The sequence below is a fragment of the Aethalodelphis obliquidens genome, unplaced genomic scaffold (genome assembly GCF_003676395.1).
Source record: "Aethalodelphis obliquidens isolate GAN/ISIS:26980383/991018 unplaced genomic scaffold, ASM367639v1 scaffold10, whole genome shotgun sequence".
Lineage (NCBI taxonomy): Eukaryota > Metazoa > Chordata > Mammalia > Artiodactyla > Delphinidae > Aethalodelphis > Aethalodelphis obliquidens.
In genome coordinates, this window is record NW_020837954.1 from 29,319,499 (window position 1) to 29,337,845 (window position 18,347).

General features: G+C 37.8%; 1 protein-coding gene across 4 annotated transcripts in view; it reads right to left on the minus strand.

The window, feature by feature from the left end:
- Nucleotides 1–3,165: 3,165 nt before the first annotated feature.
- The window catches only part of DLGAP5 (DLG associated protein 5), a 38,328-nt gene continuing 23,146 nt past the window's right edge, over nt 3,166–18,347 (minus strand). For 2 of the 4 annotated variants that reach the window (XM_027111304.1, XM_027111302.1), the window contains exons 13-19: nt 16,769–16,861; nt 13,212–13,431; nt 9,980–10,163; nt 8,149–8,209; nt 7,080–7,323; nt 6,193–6,242; nt 3,166–3,784 (exon numbers count right to left, since the gene is read on the minus strand). In XM_027111304.1, coding sequence (XP_026967105.1) covers nt 3,644–3,784; nt 6,193–6,242; nt 7,080–7,323; nt 8,149–8,209; nt 9,980–10,163; nt 13,212–13,431; nt 16,769–16,861 — 993 coding nt within the window. In that variant the 3' untranslated portion in view covers nt 3,166–3,643. Of the gene's footprint in view, nt 3,785–6,192; nt 6,243–7,079; nt 7,324–8,148; nt 8,210–9,979; nt 10,164–13,211; nt 13,432–16,768; nt 16,862–18,347 lie in introns of those variants that run through there. The other 2 variants (XM_027111305.1, XM_027111306.1) reach the window with 2 other exon arrangements.

Below are 18,347 nucleotides of genomic sequence, written 5' to 3' on the forward strand. Positions count from 1 at the left end.
TATGTAGCAATGTTAACACTGCATCAGAGTCTCCCAAAGTTTTCAATATTTGCTAAACTATTTTTTAAAAAGGAGGGACTTCCCTGGCAGTGCAGTGGTTAAGACTTCGCCTTCCAATGCAGGAAGTGCAGGTTCATCCCTGGTCAGGGAGCTAAGATCCCACATGCCTCATGGCCAAAAAACATAAAACAGAAGCAATATTGTAACAAATTCAATAAAGACAAAAAAAAAAAAAAAAGTAAATAGGAGTAAATACTACCCCCAAATTAACCTCTCCAACAGATGCTACAAAGAAATTGTTCTATTTTCTTACTTCAGGAAACATAATATATTCAGGAAATGAGAAAAGCAGAAAGAACAAGTTTACATATAGGCGACCCATAGACAATTACTGGTAGCATTCTGGTATATTTCTCTGGACTCCTTTTAACTATTTCATCTCTCTAAACTATACTTCACTGCTTTCAAATCAGTAATGGATACCAATATCAGACAATCTTCCCGTGGGTTCTTTTGGTTTTATGAAATCTCCAGATTTATAGAGGGGAAAAAAAAGTAGGTTTTTAATTAGAAATGTAATCAGCTTGAAAAAGTTAATAGTTCCCATTGGTAATACTCTCAACCATGCCTTTCCTCATTACCAGCAAGGCCAAAGATTAATATAATTTCAAAACCAGGGTGTGCTCACATCACCTCATTTTATAGGAGGCCAAATATTATTTGATCTATTATTGTTTCTACAATACCATCTTCTCAAGTATTTTTTTGCCACAGGTTGTGTCCCCCAGGAGGCAAAGAGATTAGAATGCAAGAGGTTTATGAAGGAGTGCCCTTTCTCTCAACAGGTGTGGAGACGAGAAGGCACACAATTAGGCAGAGTAAGAAGTTGAACATCCATGCCTCAGCCTACACTATAGGGGTTATGAGCTGGGATGATGTTTTAGAGCTGTCAAGAGGGGGATGCCTTCATATTTTCACTTCAGTCAGTTGATACAGGCCACAGTCTGATCTTAGGAAACAGTCTGATCTTGGGTGAAGTGGCTTTCTTCACCTGAGACAGTTCTCACACGGGATGATTCCTAAGGACTGTCTGCTAGCAGCAGTTATAGCAACTAAAAAAATGAGTCCTTCAGTCCTAAAGTGGGATGTGAGCAGCACATCACGTCTCATTTCAAAAAGTATGTTAATTCCTTATTCTAACGTTCTGATCTTGACTGTTGCACTCCAGTGATTAAACAGAAGAACACAGTAAGCTATGGAGAAAAAAGGGAATTTGGTTTATACAAAATTACTTAAATCCTCTGAGCCTTGGTTCCTTTGTCTGTAAAATGAACTGTATAATACATTTTATAACACATCTTTTGTCTATAAAATGGGTTACTATGACCATTGAATAAAATATTGTTTGCAAAGAGGTTGTCATATAGTAGGTCCTCAATAAATGGAAATTCCTTTTTTTTTCTTTTTGGAAAGGCTCTTGTTCTACCCAGTTTTCTTTCATTTTGTCTTTAAAGATTTTCTTAATACCTCATAATTCTAGAGTCCAATAGCCCAAGGACACTCTCTCTAGTTGTAGGACACATTGATGGCTGCCTACCCAACTCATTCCCTGCTTCCTTACAGTCCTGGTTTTACCCAGGTATAATCCCAGATAAAATAGGGAAACCTGATTAGTTTAAGCAAACCCCAGCTGATCTGCAGATGGAGATGTGGCATTATCTGGCCTAACCAGACTAAAGGGAAGGACACAGCTCTGATTACCACTAGCACCATCATGTGACTCCAAAAGGACCCAGCTTTAGAGACACTGACACCAAGGATGCCAGAATGAACTATGAACAGATGTTGGACTTCGATGGCATCACTGAGCTGTTGATTATAAAGTGCCTGAAATCACCCTGACAACTTGTGAAATAATAAATTTCCTTACTGTTAGGCCAATTCGAGTTCAATTCATTATCACTTAATAGCCAAAAGCTTTCTAAATGATTCAATAGTACATCTTATTAAACCTACCAAAAAATCATGTTTACTCATATTGTTTTATTCTCATCTACTTTATCCTTGAGGGCAAACATTATTTTATTGTTATGTTGCATTTTAAAAAAAAAATTTATTTATTTGGTTGCGCCAGGTCTTAGTTGCGACAGGCAGGCTCCTTAGTTGTGGCTCCAGGGATCCTGAGTTGCGGCTCGCCAGCTCCTTAGCTGCGGCACACGGGCTCCTTAGTTGTGGTATGCATGTGGGATATAGTTCCCTGACCGGGGATCGAACCCGGGCCCCCTGCATTGGGAGCTTGGAGTCTTATCCACTGCACCACCAGGGCAGTCCCATTGTTGCATATTGCTTTATATAGATTCTAAGTCTTGGGTTGCTTTATACCCATCTCTTTTACATGTTCATGGCCCTGGACCCTTAGAAAACCCTAACTTTTACATAAAATGTTTCTTTGTTCTAAATGTCTTGCTTGGATTATTCATTAATGGGCTGTTAAAGCTGCTTTTATATTTTGTTAAGACTAGGCATTCTGAGAATATGCTTCTAAACCAGCACCTCACATAGTCTCCTAACTGCTCACGTGGGCTTGATAATAAATACTGTCTTTTCCACAAGCCTAACATACCTTCCTCTGACAACAAAAGTAGATGTGCTTTCCCTTCTTGTTTGCAAACTCTTCACCTTAAAGGACTATCCATAAAGTTTCTGCTTGTTTGGTGAATACCTCGAACACTCACCTCATTTGCAAACAGAAATAACTGGATCCAGGTCTGGTGACGAGCTCTAGCTACAATGAGTCATCTTGGTGCTCTGTTATTCTGATCACCCTGTCTTCTACAAATCCTGTAGTTAAGAGTTTCATAAAAGAGAAAATATTTCGAACGCATTAAGTGATTGATATAATTCTCTTTAAGGGAAGGCAGCATTTCCTTCAAAGGCTGTCAGTCACGTCAAGGGGAAAATGAAAAAAAAAAATACAAGAATTTAATGGGAACCGCTTATAATTTAACCATGTGAAACTGCAGCATGTAAACTGACTTCAGAATCCAGAAAGCTCATCTAAAGAAACTCAACGTACCCTGGAAAATGCACTATGCAAAGCTGTTCAACATCAACAAATTTAAGAGTTCAAATTAAGAATAAAGTATAAAGGAATGCAAATATTTCTGTCAGAGTTTAACACTATATTTTGATTAAATGAAAGAATGTTCATAAGCTCTGAGTAGGTATACTTAACATTTAAGCTTATACATTTTAAACAAGAGAGGCAAGGCACAGTACATTTTTATTCTGCATGGTTAATATACAAAATTTCCCCACTTCCCTTGAGACACAGTATCATATCTAAAACATACTTTGATGAACACTGAATATTGAAATAGTATACAGTTGTTCCTCTGAATCCTGGGGTGGGGGGTATTGGTTCCAGGACACCCCCCCCCATACACATGCACAGATATCAAAATTCAAGGATGCTCAAGTCCCCAACAGTAGGCCCTCAGTATACGGAGGGCTGCTGTATGACACTATATAAATGGATTGAATAGAAGTGAACACAAATACATATTCTTCAACTTTTCAATATTCTAAGAATATACCACAGCACTGATAACATGAAGAAAAATGTCTGGATTTATTTTTAAATTCAAAATTCTTCTGGTTGATCTCCACTGAGGGGCTTTAGAGGTGAAAACGTAATCAGGTTACCACCAAAGGGAATGTGTCTGGTACATTCTTGATGTCTTCTTTCCACCTGAGTGAATGTATTACTGCAGTTTAGGCCTGGCTAGAGAATAAATTTAGAGAAGTCACTAAAGTAACCATCAAGAGTTTCACCAATTAAGTTTTCAACATTGCAAATTAGTAATGGATTAACTAATAATATAAATGACGTTTCTTATACACAATAAAAAGTTATTAATGACATGATTATGCTACTTTCCATGGATCTAATTTCAAACATATAGTTTTTTTTAACTGAAAAGCATATTAGGAATATACGCCTTAAAAGGTGATTAGTAATATGTAAATGGACTTCAGCAACATATGCAGGATGAATAAAACTGAGGCCACTTATGCAGATTCCACAAATCCTAGTCCATATAATTGTACTTAATAGGTCTTTTACTAGTGTGATCCTGCTGGGATCCTTTTCTTTGTTCCCTCTCAAACCCTACTTCAAGTTCAAATGATGCACAGAGCTAGTAATAATGTGGGTCTAAAATAGACAGGTGGACCTATTAAAAAAAAAATCCAGCAAAAAAAAAAAAAAAAAAAAAAAATCCAAAAATATAACTTCTAAAATTTATGGAAGTGGAAAATAATTCACAGGGAGACTAAGTTTTAAGATACTAAGATTTATCAACAAGATAATATATGATAACTGTGAAGCAATTTTAATCATATTACTAATGTATCAAAAATAGAATATTATGATTCATTAACATCCAGATTTACTTATAATACCACATATTATCAGGACCAATCATTCAGAATTCAGCTCTGAGAACAAGATTAAATCAGGTTTATATAACTTGGCCTTATGCTGAAATCCCTGTCTCTCTAGGTCTCAGCCTAGGATTAAAGAAACCCAAGACTGGGACTTCCCTGGTGGCGCAGTGGTTAAGAATCCGCCTGCCAATGCAGGGGACACGGGTTCAAGCCCTGGTCCGGAAAGATCGCACATGCCGCGGCAACTAAAGCCCGTGAGCCACAACTACTGAGCCTATGCGCCACAACTACTGAGCCCGTGCGCCTAGAGCCTGTGCTCTGCAACTTACAATGAAGAGTAGCCCCTGCTCGCCACAACTAGAGAAAGCCTGCACACAGCAATGAAGACCCAATGCAGCCAAAATAAATAAATAAATTAATTAATTAATTAAAAAAAAAAAGAAGGCTTGGACTGGGACTTCCCTAGTGGTGCAGTGGTTAAGAATCTGCCTGCCAATGCAGGGCACACGGGTTCCAGCCCTGGTCCAGGAAGATCCCACACGCTGTGGAGCAACTAAGCCCGTGTGCCACAACTACTGAGCCTGCACGCCTAGAACCCATGGTCTGCAACAAGAGAAGCCACCACAATGAGAAGCCCGCACACTGTAACGAAGAGTAGCCCCCGCTCACCACAACTAGAGAAAGCCCATGTGAAGCAACGAAGACCCAATGCAGCCAAAAATAAAATAAATAAATTTATTTTTAAAATAAATAAATAAAGAAGGCCAAGACTAAGAAGGAACAGTGTGGTCGCAGTAACACACTCCGTTCAGCTCCTGAGATGTAGCCACCCCAGAAGGCTGAATACAAAGAAGGCATCTTCGAAAGATAATAAAAGTCAACATACTCGGAGGTCCTTAAGGAATTAGTGGCTTAAGGACGCCAAGCATTTGCCAGGCTTCATGAGGTTAACAAAAATTGTTTGTTTGATCCTACATTTGCCTTAATGAATTTTTTATATTCTGAGATCGAAGATTAGCAAACCAAAGCCACTCCCTGATTTATTTTAGCAATTGGTCCTGGAAAATTTCAAGGTAAGGTTATAAACCAGAGTTGTTGACCATGGCCACATGTTAGAATCGCCTGACAAACGTCCTAATACAGATCATTGAAATAAAAATATCTGGCAGTAGGGGGTGAAAGCCAATGCTGTAAACACTTAGTAGGCAAGAGAGCACTATTCCATTCATGCCCTACTATTCAGTGCCAGCACCCATGAATGCGAATCAGACAGCTCTGCCTAAAGAGGAATTTATAGTTAATAAGGGAAATAGATTCCTGAAAGTACAATATGTTTTAGGAATACAGTATCATTTATTCATATTATACTCTTAATAAGAGATTCAATGTGTGCACTGTATGCATTGTGCACCTGTGCCTATACAGAAATTAACATGCGAGAGATGAGAGCTTATACAGGAAGGCTTCACAGATGGGCAAATGTCTGAACTAGATTTAAAGGCAAGAGGTCACTAAAAGTAAAGGCTGGGGAGCTTCCAAATAAAATAGCAGGACATAAATATAGTAATCTAAAAGAACTAGAATGAAAATAAGCAATGAAAAAATGAATAAAAGTGGATTTCAGAGTAAATAAAACAATGACAAGATGTAAACTTTGCACGTAAATTGAAAAGTGAGTAATATTCATTTTATAAAACAAATCTGGAATATAAAGAACTTTTCAAATCAAGTTGGAAAACTTACTGAATCAAGAAGATGGCATTCAGTAGTGAGACTTTTATTATCAAACAGTACTGAAAAACAAAAAGGAATAATTTTTAACTTTTAAAGTAATATTCTCGCAGTTAAGTGTTGTTAGAAAGGAACAAAGCCTTGAAAGATATGAAAAATTCCATACATCATATGCTAAGAAAAATATGGATCATCTTATGCTATAATATTTTTTTAAATGTAGTTAAATTTCTTTGTAAAATTCTCATCCTTAATTTCAGTATAAAAAAAGGCTTCTATAAATAAATCTCATGCTTGTAATTTAAAGGTACCCAAAAGATGCTAGAACATAGCTGGAGTGCCTTAAATGTCTGACCAAGGTTATAATGTTTATTTTGCCTTAGACCCCAGCCAGAAGGGCACCATGCAGTAGCAGATGAAAATAGTAGGTGAAACCATCACACATTATATTATAACAAAAATACAAGAGCCATTTCCTACTGAACAATCACAACACAGTAGGTAGGAAAAGGCACTAGGGCAGAAAAAGAGGGTGTTTTGAAGAAAGGTTTGAGGATGTTTGATGGAAAAGAAGAGAACTAAAGAAACTTCAGGGAATTTTTCTGAGTCTTCACAAACAACAAAGGATGCCACATAGTTAGGTCTAATGTAAAGTGCTGCTGACATCCAATATGGATTAGTATCTGTTGTTGATTTTTAATGGGTCTACCTCAAAAGGTTTGGGTGGATAGTAGGGTACCACAACACAAACTAATTCTCACAAGATATTTACTGCAAGTGTCCAATTTCTCAACCTTCATTCTTGGAAACTGTATCCCGAAGTGTTTATAATAATCTATACTTTAGTCCAAGTTCATTTATTTAACAAAGCCTCATTTAAATATATTAAAAAACTTTACCTGACTGAGAAATTTTAGTTTCTTCTTCCTGTGAGATGTTATTTTGTGATGGTACATTTTTTTCAGGGCTAATCATCAAAACATCCTGTGCTGTAATTGAATTTAGCTCCATTCCATACACAACATCTGAAATTTCTTCCTTTTTCTTAGTATTAACATCATCTGCCGCTTTGCCAGCAAGGAGAGCCAAATTCATTCTTTCACTAGGCAAACAATTTATTTCAAAGTTTATCTTATTTACATCCTGGAAGTAAAAATGTTATTACATTTAATTACCCCAAATTGAAATAAACAGAAAAAGTCTTATTGCTATTAAAAATAAGAAATAATACAAGGATGACATTCTGAGCACAAGCTAAAGAGCACTGTAAATCCTACCATCTTGCTTCTTGAACAATTAGATCAGATAATATTACAGCAATAGTACAAATGAAGGAAAGTTTCTCAGCAAGTACCAACAGTCCAGCTCAGAGATTGGCAAACATTCCATGTGATAGGCCAGGTAGTACAGTTGACCCTTGAACAACATGGGTTTGAACTGCGAGGGCCCACTTATACGCAGAATCTTTACAATTGTAAATACGACAGGATCTGTGGTTGGTTGAATCCACGGATGCGGACCCACAAATATGGAAGAACCAAGTATAAGGGGTGCACCAACTGTAAGTTATACATGGATTTTTGACTGTGCAGAGGGATGGCAACCCCTCATGCTGTTGTTCAAGAGCCAACTATAAATATTTTAGGCTTTGTGATCCAAAGAGTCTCTGCACAAACATGAACACTCTACCGTTATATTTTGAAAGCAGCCAGAATCAATACATAAACAAATGACTGTGGCTGTGATACCATAAAACTTTATTTACAAAAATAATCTTGATGTGAGCTGAAAACCAAATTGGCACTATGATCTCAAACAAGCCAAAGGTCTTTGAAATAAGAACTGTAATTCTATATGACTGCTTTAGATTTCCAGTGGAAATTCTGGAGGTTGTTTATGGAGTTACTATATATAATGATATAAATAGATAACATACTGGGCTATCTAATGCACTGGAATAGGACTTACATGGTTTACTTCAATTAAATCTTGTAATCCAGGACACTTAGCATCTTCTACTATGCTGTTCCTGAAAAAGGAAAAAAGCAGCATTGTACTCAGATAATTAAACATTTTGCTATGTTTTGACTTGTGTTTTGAGACTATCCTTTATGGGTCAAAGATGCAGCCTCATCCAAGATCAGGCCTGTTCCAAATAGATTAGTTTTGGATGACAGCTACTTCAGGATGGCCTTACAAACCAAACACATTTTCCTCAGAAAGCTCACAAGCTGTGACCGTGCTGGTCAGTCTGCTGGCAATCTTTTGAACCTCAGCCAAATCCAGAGCCACATACTAGAAAAAGTCAGGATAAAGCTTACTTCTGGGGGATTAAAGCATCAACTCAATTATTGTATGGCTGGAGTTGCCTACCTTTACTTGTTAGCTAGTTATAGCACAATATATTCTAATCCTGAAGTTCTTAACTTGCATTTTACTAGAAACATTTGTCTCAACCTCTTGGAGTCATTTAAAAATATGTATATATACTCTATTTTTCTGGTTTTCAGCTTCACTTTGCCTTCATTGTACGAAGTTGTTTATTTGTAAGATGCTCTTTCAGGACTATTATCAGAAATAAAGTAAAAAAATTTTTAAAGAGTACTTGTAATATCACTTAAATACAATTTTGGATCTTCTTAGTACAGGATAATGAACTACAGGGTACACAAAGTAAAGTAACTTGCATTTAAGAAATGACAATAAATTGGTATTTTATAATCCACAGATTTGTAAAACATCTAAAATAATTTAATCCCTACAAAGGCTAAATATACTTTAGTTTATACTGAAAACTGGAAATTTTATAACTTGTTCCATGAAATATTTAAAAAGAAAAACTTTCATTTGTTTCCCCATTGAAATAGTCAATGCATAGGGTGTTCTTTATTTTTGACAACCTTGTTTGGTGTGACGGCAGAATATTCAATGCTGTCCCATCTCCAGATTAATAATAAATCCAACAGTCCTATCTTGGCTCCAGACTACAATTTTATTTCCTACTTAAAGTATCTTTTTCCTATTATATTTCTGGTACATTTATGTTCCACGAACAAGGACTATATAGGTAATTTTGATGCATCTTTGCAGAGGCAGTACTATGTAGCATAAAGAATGTAGGTAACATCCACTCTCACCAACTGTAAGCTGAATTTGGGTAAGTTACTAACTTTTCAAGTTTCCTCATTTTTTAAAAATGGAGATCTAGTACCTCACATGGTTGTTTTGAGGATTAAATGAGATAATATATGATAGGAACCTTGAACAATATCCAGCCCATAATAATTGTTCAGTACATATTAGCTCCCCCTTGTCTCACTCTGCCATCTGTCAAGTCAGCAACCTCAAGGTACTTTCTATAATGGCCGGTACAAAAGTGCCTACCTCTCAATGACACTGCAGGGAGGTATCAGCACTGTAGTGTGGATGATGAATCTGAAGCTTAGTGAGTTAATTAAACTTTTCCTGAAGTTTCATAGCTAGTATGTCATAGAGCTGGTTTTGAGCTCAGATCTGTCAAGCACCAAAATTTCAGGCCGTTTATCAACAAAGAACACTATATTACTTCTTTTCTTCTTTGTTCTGTAGCATTTACTTTGCCTATCTAGATATGACCATTTACCAATCTGAAATGTGAAGCCCTAATTTCCTCATTTATAAAATAGAAGTATTGCCTATACGTTACAGGGTCATTGTGAAATTTAATAAACAATACATATCTTGCATACTTAACCAGGTTAACAATCTGAAATGGTATTTAATGTCTGCATCTGTTAAACCCTTAATATTAAAGAAATACCTGTTTCCAGGAATATTTGAAATCAAAGTCTTATCAACATGTTCACTTTTGGTGCCCTGAGGATCAGGATTCTCTGGTGATGTGGTTTGTCTTAAAACGCCCATCTCAGCCCTGCTCTCAGACGCAGCTTTGCTGGCAGACTTAGGTATTCTAAGTCGTTGAGAAAGACATTCAGAAGAAAGTCCTAGAAGATGAGAGAAATCATCTTAATACCAAAAAGCTCTTTCATTCATTTTTCACTATAACTAGGAAGACAGTGCAAATTCTTCCTATTCCCCTACCTTTCTCCTATAAAATAATGTTTGTTAAAGTCAATGCCTGGGACTTTCAGTTAAAGATAGTACTGAATACACACACTAAACTGCTTCCTCTTGACATCCCACTACTATAAACAGTAACAGATAATCTTGAAAGGTTGAATGCTACAAGGACAAAGCATCCTTTTTTTTAAGGTCAGTGGCTTTTAAAATTTGAAATATAATTTTCAAGGACAAAGGAAACTAAACCAGAAACAACAAAACTCAGAAAAATTTGGAAGCGTAATATAGATGGATGAGTGGTATATTACTTAGTAGACTCAAGAAAATAAATCCTAAGCCACTAGTCAGGAAAGATGTGAATCAACCCAGTTTATACCGCAGCACCTCTCAAAAGAATTGGTGGCCTCAAGAATCTCTGCAAGCAGAGGTAAAAACAGGAAGATTGGTTCAAAGTCAGTTTAAAGAACAATTAGTCCAGATTCCTTTCCTCATTATGCACAGCTGGGAAACTGTCAACAACCCCCTCCCACCACCAAGATAAAAAAAACTAGAGGCTTATCTCCCCAAAAAGGTGAAACAGGGCATCTCTGGTTTAGGGGATAAGGTTGAGAGACGGGTACTATATGGTAAAGGGGGGATTAAATGAGTATTATTTAAATTGTTGATACACTCAGTTTCCCTCCCCCCATGTGGCTCCTGAAAGACTGGAAGCCAGAATTATACCCTCCAGGCAACAGATCAGAAGGATCTTCTCTGGGGAATCTAACTAGCCCATGAGAAAAGACTTAAATACAGTGATGATGTGCAGGTTCCCAGCATAATGGTGCAGCTAAATCACCCCACAGTAAAGACCTTATTACCCACACGCTGCCGTGCAGAGTCCCGCTCTTAACCATGAGCAAGCAGTGAATGATCATCAGACACCCGATGGAAGACTCTAATACGAGAGACAGAAACCAAAACCAAACAGATGAGAGTACCTTGGAACAAATTATCCAAGGGAAGAATACGTAAAAGCTATCGTTAACGTCTGTAGAAAAATAAGACAGTGCACTTACGAAACAAGTACAGAATGTTATAAAATGGAACATTCAAAGACTAAGAAAGAGTTCTTGGGAATTAAAAACATGATAGCCAACAGGAAAGTTGAAGAAATTCAGGAAGTAGAAGAAAATGACTAGTACAGGAAAGAATGATAAAAACAGTCTATTTACCAGGAGAAAGATAAGAGTTTCTGAAAGATCAGAGAAAACCAAGGAAAGTACATCAAAGGAATAATTCAAGAAAAAAATCTACACCTTGTTTAGAGAGGGCTGTAAACAATACCCCAAGACTCCTTTAAGCATTGGAAGTGGTTGCCTTTAGGAAGTGACAAACGGGATGAGTGGGGCTTCCTGGGGGACTTCTGTCTTGTAACAAACCTCATATAAACTATGAGTTCTACAATTAAAACTCTATTGAGTTCTATAATTAAAAATCAATTTCAGAAAGATCAATTTTGATCAAAAACCTTGATCTCTCTCGTCATAAGTACCAAGATGGCTCCCTGAAAGAATAGACAGTGGTGGGCCCACAGTCATGGAAACCACTAGGATCCTTGGGAAGTAAGTAACAAGGACCCATGCCATTAGCAGTGAGGCGATTCCTGGAGTCCAGGGAGTGCAGCTGCTTGGGGTAAAGGAAACACACCAAAACCACCCACTAGGTGTGATACCTAAATTGACAGGGAGGTAATAATATACTTGAGGTGATAAATTTACATTTTAATGTAAATATTAAGTAGCAACTCAAGTTTATTGTCAGAAATCTTCCAAGTGGACACAGTTAAATAATAGGAAAAAAAAATCCCTTCTCCTGATTAGTACTTAAAGAGGACTTAGCCCCTTTCTCCTTGAAAATAAACATCTAGCACTTAAAGCATTAATAGAAGTGTCAGGCTTCCCTGGTGGCGCAGTGGTTGAGAGTCCGCCTGCCGATGCAGGGGACATGGGTTCATGCCCCGGTCCGGGAGGATCCCACATGCCGCGGAGCAGCTGGGCCCGTGAGCCATGGCCGCTGAGCCTGCGCGTCCGGAGCCTGTGCTCCGCAGCGGGAGAGGCCACAACAGTGAGAGGCCTGCACACCGCAAAAAAAAAAAAAAAAATGTCTACCAAGATTGAAGAAACAGATTACCTCAACTATGACCTCTCATTATATGGCTTATACATAATTTCAATCTAGGTAAATAAATTCAATCTAATAAAGATAGCCTATGAAAAATAGCTATTGAAAAATACAACCAGAGTTAGAAAATCATAAGAAAGAATGGTTTCCTGAAGTAGTAAAAGCTGGTTACACTGCAATATTTTAAAATTAGGAAAATGGGGGACTTCCCTGGTGGTTCAGTGGCTAAGACTCCGCACTCCCAATGCAGGGGGCCCAGGTTCGATCCCTGATCAGGGAACTAGATCCCACATGCCGCAACTAAGAGTTCGCATGACGCAACTAAGACCCGGTGCAGCCAAATAAATAAATTAAAAAAAATTTTTTTTAAATAAAATAAGGAAATTGGTACATTTACTGTACTTCAAAAAGATAAGAGGAGGGGCTTCCCTGGTGGTGCAGTGGTTGAGAGTCCGCCTGCCGATGCAGGGGACACGGGTTCGTGCCCCGGGCCAGGAAGATCCCACATGCCGTGGAGCAGCTGGGCCCGTGAGCCATGGCCGCTGAGCCTGTGCGTCCGGAGCCTGTGCTCCACAACGGGAGAGGCCACAACAGTGAGAGGCCCGTGTACCGCAAAAAAAAAAAAAAAAAAGATAGGAGGAAAATTTTTACTCCAAATGAAAATTAAACCAAACCCACCTTCCATAAGCTATTTCTCAGAAATCACAGAAAACACATAAATCTTCATGTGAAAACTATTTTTCACCTCTTACACAAGCTCCCATCCAACCCAAATATTTCCGTTTAGTAGTCTCAGCAGAAAAACTAACCTGAGAATGATTTAACGGGACTTTCAATTCTGAAAAATCCAGCATCAAACACTATTTTATCCACTTCCTTTGGCATTGCAGAGGCTGCTGCCTCAGCATGTTCTTTCTGCTTAATTCTCTCTCTCACTGCATTTTTTATGGCAGCTAGGCGATTTCTAGCTGCAATTCTTCCACCATCATCCTGTTTGGGTTTACTCACTATACCTGAGACAACTTTTTTCTGTGAAGAGAAATTATGACTTATTAAAGGGATTCATTACCATCTTATAAGAAAAACAAATAAGGCATACATGAAATACTCAACACATTCATCATATACTTACCAAGCTCCTAATACGTGCTAAAATGCTTGCGGGGTGGGGGGGGGTTTGGACTTCCCTAGTGGCGCAGTGGTTAAGAATCCGCTTGCCAATACAGGGGACACAGGTTCAACCCCTGGTCCAGGAAGATCTCTCATGCCACGGAGCAACTAAACTCGTGCACCACAGCTACTGAGTCTGCTCCGAAGCCCATGAGCTACAACTACTGAGTTCGAGTGCTGCAACTACTGAAGCTCGCGTGCCTAGAGCCCATGCTCCACAATAAGAGAAGCCACCGCAATGAGAAGCCTGCGTGCCGCAATGAAGATGGGCCCCGCTTGCTGCAACTAGAGAAAGTCCACATGCAGCAACGAAGACCCAAAGCAGGCAAAAATTTAAAAATAATAAATTTTTAATAAATAAATAAATAAAATGCTGGGGTTCAAAAGGTAAAGGACAAAGTTCCTGCCCTCAAGGAGTTCTCAGCTTCACAGTGGAAGAGCTAGATAAGGACACTGAGAAGAATAAATGTCGTGTTAGAAATAAATTCAGAGGGCTGAATTTATCAATTAATCAACCTTCAGAGGCACCAAGAAGGCTTATAGGAAGTAGCACCTGAGCTGAAATCACAGCTAGGTGGGCTACAAGATGGGATGAGGAAAGGGCTAGGTAGAGAGAATAGCATGTTTGCAAAACCAGGAATGAAAGAAAGCACAGAGGAGTTGGCAAGAGGTAAGTAACAGCTAATTATGATCCCTCACATGTAACCATTTTGAGGAGCTACATTTACACAGAGGACAAAGGAATAGAGGTTACTGATGATTTTTAATCAGGAGGTTAACATTATCAAATTTGCATTCTGGAAAAGTCACTCTGTGTCCAGCCTGGAGAATGGATTGGAGGGTTACAAGCCAGTTAGGAAGGCGATTACTTCAGTGATACTGGAAAAAGATGCTAGCAGTTAGATAACGGAGGGAAAAATGTAAAAAAGTAAACAGATTCAGGAGATATGAGGAAGAATTGAGAGGACTTAGCAATCTTTTAGATACGTGGAATGAAGGTGGTGAAATACAGAAAGGAAAGGACCACAGAAGATAGCCAGGTTTCTATCTTGGAGGCCTGGAGGGATGATAATACCATTCTCTGAGACAAGGAAACATCGATGTGTGTGAAGATGATTTCAGTTTGGGATACACAGATTTTAAAGTATTACTGCGTCAGCAGTAAGAGTGGTTTGAAATACAGATTCGGGAATCATCGCCGAGTGGGTAAGATTGCGCATGAAGAATATGGAAGGAGAGAAGAGAGTTGAGGTAGGAACTGGAGTATCACAAACACTTAAGGGATAAATGGAAAGAAACTTGCAAACATGACTGATAAAAAGGGACAGAGGTAGGAGGAAAATCAGTATAAAATAATTTCAAGAAAGAGGAAGTAGACTGTATTTAATACTGCAGAGGGACTAGATTTTATAATTAAGTACCTAATAACTGCAGCAATTAATGGATCAATAACCTTGGTTATAACTGTTCTGGAAGCATAGAGGGGGTGAAGCTGAATTGCAGTGAGTTGGAAAGGTAAGTGGGAATCAAAATAATAAAGACAGAGTATAGACAACTTTTTCAGGAAGCTTGTCTGTGACTGGGAAGAAAGAAATGGGAATGGGGGAAGGGGAGGTACAGATAACTGTGTACCCTCACAGTACACAGATGTGGCCCTCACAGGTTTAGCTGTTGTTGTTTTGCTTTTTCCTAATGTAAACAAAGATAAGACCCTTAAACATACCTAAAAACTGATGGAAAAAAGAGGGAAAGATGAAAACAGGATAAGTGATGGAATGAGAGGTGATGAATAGGAGGTAGAAGGGAATGGTAACAAAGTATAGGTAAAAGATAAATTTTATTTTATTTGTCCAATATCTTAACAGTAGCCTATAAATAAAGTAGGAGGAGAGAGACACCTGGTGACAAGGGGCAGAATTACAAGGCTCTGATATACTGCTGTACTGATACAGCCATTATCTGCATCACTGATGATATTAATGTTTCCAGGACTAAGTACTCAATAAGAAATATCCACAGTAGCTTCAAAATGTTCAAGCATCCTTCATTGTTTAGTAGACTTAAAACTCGTTCAATCAATTTTGTCAATGTCCTTTGAGTCTTTGTCATAACAATTAGTAAAATAATTTTATTAAAATGTTTCTTTAATACTGTAACAGCTTAAACTCCTAAGGATTTAAAACAGTTTTGCTATGGATTACATAGCATGATAAAGTACCAATCTAGAAACCTGATTTTATAACCACAGACATTTTTCTAAAATCTAAAAGGAAAACTGGCAATGCTCTACTGTGGTTTGAGAAGCATTCATCTGAATCAAAAACTCTGAGTTTAAAACATTACTAGAAAAAATTCTACAAATAGATAAGAATGGAAGTTATCATGATAAAGTAATAGGAAATTTTACAAGACAAAGTATAGGGAAGAAGACAGACATTCTAAAGAGCCATTGTTCCTCTTTCTTTTCTATTTAAAAAATTATTTCAGGACTTCTGTGGCGGTCCAGTGGTTAGGACTCCACGTTTACATTGCAGGGCGCCCAGGTTCGATCCCTGGTCAGGGAGCTAAGATCCCGCAAGCCACTCGGCATGGCCAAAAAAAACCCAAAAAATGTTTCATTTTGAAATATATCACACAAAAGCACAGCCTACTGGATAAGAATAGGAATTCTGGAATGAGAAAGTCTGGCCTGAAACCCAGCTCCACCTTGGGCAAGTAACTTAATCTTTCTGGGCCTCATATTCCTCAACTGTAAAATGGGGATAACAGTACCCACCTCAGGAGGATTGTTGAGGATTAAATGAGTTAAAACATGTAAAGTATTTGGAACAACATTTGTCACATACTAAGCATTATATAAATTATCTAATTCTACCATTATTATTACCAAAAAATGTATAAACACAATTTAAAGAATAAAACAAACACACACACACCCACTATGTAGCAACTCAGAAGCTCTCAATCAATCACAGCCCCAATTCAATCATAGCCCCTATCCTTCCTCCCTCCGGAAATAACCATCCTGAATTTTGCATTGCTCATTTCCTTTCTTTCTTCAAAGACAATCAGCACATTGTAAGCAATATATGAAACTTATTTTAAAAAATGATAAAAAATCTGAAGCTAAATGTTTATAAAGCTTGAAAATAAAATTTAGAGTAGAAGAGTCTATATTAGAAACCCACAAACTTACCCGAAAAACTTTTTTGCTTGTATTGTTATTGTTTTGCCACCCAGATTCCTCAAGTTTGGTCAGATTGTTGAATTTTTGATTTACGTCTTCTACCTATTAATAAATAAAGCACAAGTTTATCAGATTAATGCTAACCACATTAAAATTACAAACTAATAAACTGAAGCTTCAAAAAAATTGAAAATGGCAACATAAAATTAGACTAAATCACCCTGAATTTAGTATTCAAGTGAAAAACTCTTATAGTAAAATTGTTCATTGTTCTTTTTGGTCTTACAAACCTTCAAAATCTACACAAAGAATGTCATATATGGGGGCTTCCCTGGTGCCACAGTGGTTGAGAGTCCGCCTGCCGATGCAGGGGACACGGGTTCGTGCCCCGGTCCGGGAAGATCCCACATGCCGTGGAGCGGCTAGGCCTGTGAGCCGTGGCCGCTGAGCCTGCGCGTGCGGAGCCTGTGCTCCGCAACGGGAGAGGCCACAGCAGGGAGAGGCCTGCGTACCGCAAAAAAAAAAAAAAAAAAAGCCATATATGGATAACTCTCCTAAATTATTTTTGATCACTAAATGGTAGGAGAGATATCCTAAATGTTTTTGTTTCCTAAATTACACAATATGAATACAATCTCTCTCTCTTTGTTTACAGGACATCTTGGTTGCTTCCAAGTTTTGGCAATTATAAATAAAGATGCTATAAACACCTGTGTACACATATTTGTGTAGACATATGTTTTCAACCATTTGGGAAAATACCAAGGACTGTGATTGCTGGATTGTATGATAAGAGCATGTTTAGTTTTGTAAAAAACTGTCAAACTCTCTTCCAAAGTGGCTGTACCATTTTGCAATGTACCACCAGCAATGAATCAGAGTTCCTGCTGCTCTCCATATTCACCAGCATTTGGTGTTGTCAGTGGTTTGGATTTTTGCCATTCTAATAGGCATGCAGTGGTAGCTTATTGTAGTTTTAATTGGCAATTCCTTAATGATCTACGATGTTGAGCCTTATCTTGTCATATGCTTACTTGCCATCTGTGTATCTTCTTTGGTGAAGGGTCTGACCAGGTCTTTTCTCCATTTAAAAATCAGGTTGTTTGAAGGGTTCTTTGTATATTTTGATACAGATGTTTATATCAAATATCAGATACATCTTTTATAAATATTCATTTCCCAGTCTGTGGCATGCCTTCTCATTCTCTTCACACAATCTCATTTTAAAAGATTCAAATAATATCCCCATCCTTCTGGTATTTCCAATCTCCTCCAACGAGGTAACCACTGTCAACAGTTTGGTAAACTTGCTTCAAGTCCCCTTACTATGCATTTATATTCATATGTATTCTCAATCTCTCTCTCCAAAAAAAAATTTAAACGTCAAAACGACTCAGGATTACATTTATGATCACTGATTTTCAACAAGTTGCCACTGTAATTCAATGAGGAAAAGACAATCTTTTCAAGAAACAGTACTGGGAAAATTGGATATCCTCAAGAAAAAAGATGAATTTAGACTCTTATCTACAGCATACAGAAAAACGAACTACAAATGGATCACAGACCTAACTGTAAGAGCTGAAAC